At 38.8% G+C, this 6304-nt stretch overlaps 1 protein-coding gene across 1 annotated transcript; it reads left to right on the top strand.

Moving 5' to 3' along the window:
- The first annotated feature begins 203 nt into the window (after window positions 1–203).
- LOC148212946 (uncharacterized) lies at window positions 204–4489 on the top strand. The gene is made up of 6 exons (XM_088120441.1): window positions 204–1379; window positions 1894–2142; window positions 2573–2674; window positions 2787–2865; window positions 3014–3673; window positions 3792–4489. Exons 1-6 carry the CDS (start codon window positions 204–206, stop codon window positions 4487–4489), a joined length of 2964 nt encoding a protein of 987 aa, XP_087976567.1.
- Window positions 4490–6304: the final 1815 nt, after the last annotated feature.

Genomic DNA, 6304 nt, shown 5'->3' with positions numbered 1-6304 from the left:
GTTTAAACCAAGTAATTAGTACCTTGGCAGAACGGATGGAGCGAATTGAAGTAGCTTTAGGAAATCCCCAAGGAAGGGAAGTTAATGAAGGAGTTGAAAATGAAGAAGAAAATGAAAATGTAACCTTTTTAGCCCGGCACAATCCGAGGGGAGTAAGAGGTGCAGGCCGGAGGAGATGAAGGGGAAGAAGAGTGGGAAGAGAAATGTTACCACTAAGAAGGGTTGATAGGGAATACCAATATGAAAGGGAAGAGAGAGGGGCCGGAGGAGTGAAGCTTAAAATTCCATCCTTTCATGGGAGATCAGATCCGGAGGAGTATTTGCAATATGAAAGCAAAATCGAGCATGTATTTGATTGCAACAATTTTAGTGAGGAAAGAAAGTTGAAACTTGCAGTGGCTGAAGTTTGTGATTATGCCAATATTTGGTGGACACCTTTGAAATCAGAATGGAGGAGAAACTATGAAGAACCAATTGAATCTTGGGAGGAATTAAAGGCCTTAATGAGGAAGAGGTACATTCCTAAGAATTACTCTCGAGAACTCAAGCAAAAGCTCTATGCGTTGCAACAAGGATCCAAAAGTGTGGAAGACTATTACAAAGAAATGGAGGCCTTTATGAATAGAGCTGGAATTGATGAAGATGCGGAGGATACAATGGCTAGGTTCCTTGGCGGGTTGAATCGACCGTTGGCTCATCAAGTGGATAGACAAACTTATTTTGATATGAAAGAGTTGTTACACCTTGCTGTCAAAATTGAAGGCCAATTAGCATGGGAGAAGGAGAACTCCAAGAGGTATACTTCTTCTAAGTCAACTTCTTTTTCTACTAATACTTGGAAAAAGAATGCAAATTTCAAACCTAGAGGAAAGTATGAGCTTGATAAAAAGGACAAGCCTGAGAGCTCCAAGGGCAAGGAAAAAGTGGAGGGATCTAAAGAGGTTCGAGAAAGAAACAGGGACATCAAATGTTGGAAATGTCAAGGGATTGGTCATATCAGCCGTGATTGTCCAAACAAGAGAGTCGTGATCATTAAGAATGGACAAGTTGTTACGGATGGTGAGGAAAGTGACCAAGATGAGATAATTGAAGAAAAGCTCCAGGAGGATGAGGAGGAATTGGAAGATGGGAGTAATTTGGCACTTGTTACAAGGAGACTTCTTAACACTCAAGTTAAGGGGGATGATGTTAATGAACAAAGAGACAACCTATTCCACACACGGTGTTTAGTTAATGGGACTCCTTGTAGTCTTGTTATTGACAGTGGAAGTTGCACCAATGTAGTAAGTACATTCTTGATCAAAAGGCTGCAAGTTCCAACTCAACACCATCATAAACCTTACAAGCTTCAGTGGCTCAACAATAGTGGAACAATGAAGGTTGTTTCTCAAGCTTTAATTTCTTTTACCTTAGGAAAGTATCAAGATGAGATTTTATGTGATGTATTACATATGCATGCCGGTGACATCTTGCTTGGCCGACCTTGGCAATTTGATAGGAAGGTCATCTATGATGGTTATTTGAATAGGTACACTTTTACAAAAGATGGTAAAAAAACAACTCTTGTACCTTTGCGTTCGGAAGATGTATTTGCTAATCAATTGAAGTTGAAGAAGAAAAGAAAAGAGTTTGAATAAAAAGAATTGAAAGAAAAGAAGGAGATGGGTGAAAAAATTGAGGAAAATGAGAGAGAGAGAAAAGTGGAGAAAAGAGTGAAAAAAGAGATGAAATTGATAGAAAATAAAAGAAGTCAATTGTTTGGCTATTGTGGGAGAGGTGAGAAGAGCAATGTTTTCCCAAAATTCCATATTTGTACTTATGTACAAAGAAAGGAATTTGGCTTCTAATGATAACCTTTTGCCTTTGCCGCGTTTGTTTCAACCTCTTTTGCAGGAATTTAAGGACGTGTTCCAAGAAGATATACCTAAAGGATTACCACCAATTAGAGGTATTGAACATCAAATAAACTTCATACCGGGGGCTACCATTCCAAATAGGCCAGCTTATAGAGCAAATCCAACTGAGACAGAAAATTCAAGGGCAAGTGGAGGAGCTCATGGAGAAAGGCTATCTTTGCGAAAGTTTGAGTCCATGTTCTGTATCGGTCATATTGGTGCCGAAGAAGGATGGAACTTGGCGCATGTGTGTGGACTGTAGAGCCATCAATAAAATCACTGTAAAGTATCGTCATCCTATTCCTAGGCTAGATGATATGCTTGATGAATTGCATGGTTTTTGTCTATTTACAAAGATTGATTTAAAATCTGGATATCATCAAATTAGGATGCATGTAGGAGATGAATGAAAAACAGCTTTCAAAACTAAATTTGGATTGTACGAATGGCTTGTTATGCCTTTTGGGTTAACTAATGCTCCTAGTACATTTATGCGTTTAATGAATCATGTTTTGAGAGAATACTCGGGGAAGTATGTTGTTGTGTATTTTGATGATATTTTGATTTATTCAAAGAATTTGCTTGAGCATGTAGAGCATGTTAGATCCGTTTTGATTACACTTAGAAAAGAGAGGCTTTATGCTAATTTTAATAAGTGTAGTTTTTGCATGGAAAAGGTTAACTTTCTTGGCTTCATAGTTGGTAAAAATGGAGTTGAAGTTGATGAAGAGAAAGTTAAGGCAATTAGGGATTGGCCAACACCAAAAAATGTCAGTGAGGTTCGGAGTTTTCATGGTCTAGCTAGCTTCTATAGAAGGTTTATAAAGGACTTTAGTACCACAGCTGCACCATTGAATGACTTAGTGAAAAAGAATGTTTTTTTTTGAATAGGGGGAAATGCAGGAGAGAGCTTTCGATGAACTTAAGGGAAAATTAATCAATGCACCATTACTAATCTTGCCTAACTTTGGTAAAACTTTTGAATCGAGTGTGATGCAAGTGGTTTGGGCATAGGTGTTGTTTTGATGCAAGATGAAAAGCCCTTAATGTATTTTAGTGAAAATTAATTGGGGCTTCGTTGAACTATCCTACCTATGATAAATAATTGTTTGCTTTAGTTCGTACATTGCAAGTATGGCAACACTACCTGTGGCCGAGAGAGTTTGTGATCCACACCGATCATGAAAGCTTGAAGCATCTTAAAGGTCAAAGCAAGCTAAATCGTAGGCATGCAAAGTGGGTAGAGTTTATTGAAACATTCCCCTATGTTATCAACTATAAGCAAGGTAAGGACAATGTGGTTGCTGATGCATTATCAAGAAGGTACAATCTGTTTACTTCTCTTAGTGCAAAAATTCTTGGATTTGAGCATATTAAGGAGTTATATAGAGATGACCATGACTTTGGAACTATTTATGCATCTTGTCTTGGTGGGAAAGCTGTGGATGATTATTATGTGTTTCATGACTTTTTGTTTAAGAAAAGTAAGCTTTGTGTTCCTAAATGTTCTATAAGAGATTTGCTTGTGAAAGAAGCCCATGGGGGTGGATTGATAGGACATTTTGGGATTCATAAAACTTATGATATGTTGCATGAACACTTCTTTTGGCCTAAGATGAAACATGATGTGCATAAGGTTTGTAGCCAATGTTTTAAATGTAAATCGACTAAGTCTAGATCACAACCAAATGGTTTGTATACTCCCTTGAATGTACCTAATGAAGCTTGGACTAATATATCTATGGATTTCGTTCTTGGTTTGCCTCGAACTAAAAAGGGTAGAGATAGTATTTTTGTTGTGGTAACCGAGGTGGTTAATAGAAACATTGGGAGCATTGCTTAGGACTATTATTTCTAAGAATATTAACTCTTGGGAAGAAAGTTTGCCATTTGTAGAGTTTGCATATAACAGGGCAATTCATAGTACCACACATTATTCTCCTTTTGAGGTTGTTTATGGATTCAATCCACTTACACCCCTTGATTTACTTCCTATTCCATCTAATGAATTTGTGAGTGATGCAGCCACAAGTAAGGCCGATTTGATCAAAACCTTACACAAAGAGGTCAAGGAGAGGATTGAAAAACATAATTCAAAAGTTGTTTCACGTATTAACAAAGGACGGAAAGAACTGATTTTTCAACCGGGTGATTGGGTTTGGATACATTTTCGCACGGCGCGCTTTCCCTCGAAACGGAAGACAAAGTTATATCCACGAGGGGCTGGTCCTTATCAAGTTCTTGAAAGAATTAACAATAATGCATACAAGATTGATCTTCCGGGTGAGTTTTCAGTAAGTTCTAATTTCAATGTTGCTGATTTGAGCCCTTTTGATGTAGGTGATGACTTATCTAATTCGATGACGAATCCTGTTGAAGAGGGGGAAGATGATAAGAATCATGGTGTTCCGCACGTCTCCACTGGACCTATTACACGAGCCAAGGCTAAGAAGCTTCAACAAGCATTCCTTATTCACGTACAAAATTGGATAGGCTCAGTTCAACCTTTATTTCAGATGCTGCAAAATAATCCAAGAGAGGACGATGTTGTGAAGGTCAACGTTTGCAAGATTGACGTTGTGCCAACATTTTAAAGATTCATTTGTTGTTTCTAAGTCATCAAATTTTACTTGTAATTTTTGAGTTTTTGGTCTTCCAAATTATGGTTTCAACTTTAGAGTTCAATTCTGGGAAGTCATTAAGTAGACCAATTGTGGTCATTACTACTTATAGGTTTTATTTTGGAAAGTGAAAGGGTTGGGGGTTTCACTCATATAATGGCTATAAAAAGCCCTATCCAAGCTATGTAAGAGGCATTTTAGCTGAATGAAATTTGATCTCTCAAGAGACATTTTCTTTATAAATCTCATTGCCATTTCTAAGGTTTCTTGCAATTCTTGTGATAGATTGCATTTTGAGCCATTAAATCCAGCCTTGATCAAGTTTGATTGTGGAATGACTCATTCTAGAACAAGATGTCCATTCTTGCTTCTAGATCTTTGATCATAGAGGTAATCAATTTCTAGCCTTTCTTTTGGTTGATTCTAACTTGTTTAAGGAGGTGTTAATTTCTTTGATTCAAGGGTTCTTGCTCAACAAAAGCTTGGATCATTGGGCTGAGAATTTGGATTGCCTTATCCCCACCTGTCATAACAATTTTCCAACACATGATATAAAAGAAAAACACATCATTTAACCTCAAAACAACTTTCAGAACGAATGCAACCATCAATAACATCTACGAGCCTTCACTCCATGGCCTACAATTTTTTTACAACATGAGATGCACAAATATAATAAAAAATTGAGCAAGCAACCATTTCGATAGCACCCATTGATGCACACACCCACCCCTTAGTGCTACTTACACACTGCTATGCTTCCAAACCACGCGTCGATTCAAAACCTAAGCATCAAGAGACAAAAACAGCAATTAAAATAGAAATTCCAACAATCGAAATCGGTTATAAGGTGCTTTGAATGTTTCGTTACCACCAAAATCGACTTCGTTCAGGTGTAGGTAACTTAGATCTAACTCGATGGGGCATGGGTTGCGTAGATTGGGCTGTTAACGGACGCGAGTAGTCGCCGAACACCAATAAAATCTACTGTTCGTGTTTTCTGCAGCCGGAAAACACACCAACTAGTACCAATATCGTAGTGCACCGTGGGAAAAACTCATACCCAAGGTTGCCGGCCACCAAGGGACGTCGAGCCGCCGAAAATCGCTCCCAAAATGCCTCAGTCCGCCGCACCGCTGCTGCCATGGGCTAGAGCCGCCGTGCCTTTGCTAGGTAAGGTCGTCGGAGGGTGGGTTCGCTGGCGGTGTCGTAAGGCAGCACGAGAGGTGAGATCTTTTTTCTTTTGTTTCCTTGGGGGGCAACACGTAAAGGTAGGGGAAAGGGGCAAGGTTTCTTTTTTCCTCTTTTTTTTTTTAATTCACTTGATTTTCCTCCAATGTGTCCCAACCCTAAAAGCCCAAATTTACCCAAGGATAGGCCCATGGGTTGGAGTAAACAAATCCCTAAGTTCCCTAACTCAATGTTCAACAAAAAGAGAGCCCGACCGAACACACCACAACTATTTGACTTAAACAAAATCACGTCACCTCAAAACTATATAATTAAATAAATAAAATAAATAAAGCAAGGTAAAATATTTTAGTAAGAAGTTAAATAAATTTGAGGTAAAATCTCAAGAGTCGAGATTAAATCCAACCTGAATAACACGGGGCGTTACAAAAACAGAGGGTAGTCTTACTTGTCGAAGCGCCGACAGGGTTAGGAAGATAGTCGATACCCCGGTCGGCCCGTTAGGATCCCCGATGAAACCATGACGCGCTAGCCTCTTGTCCATGGCAATGGACATGGGAACCCTCTTGGCAAAGGGGATATTCGGAATCTTTCATA

Source organism: Momordica charantia, assembly GCF_013281855.1.
Source record: "Momordica charantia cultivar OHB3-1 chromosome 2 unlocalized genomic scaffold, Mcharantia_2.0 BLBB01000002.1, whole genome shotgun sequence".
NCBI classification, from domain to species: Eukaryota; Viridiplantae; Streptophyta; class Magnoliopsida; order Cucurbitales; family Cucurbitaceae; genus Momordica; species Momordica charantia.
The sequence above is the reverse complement of the archived record's forward strand: the minus strand, read 5'-3'. Positions and strand labels throughout refer to the sequence as shown.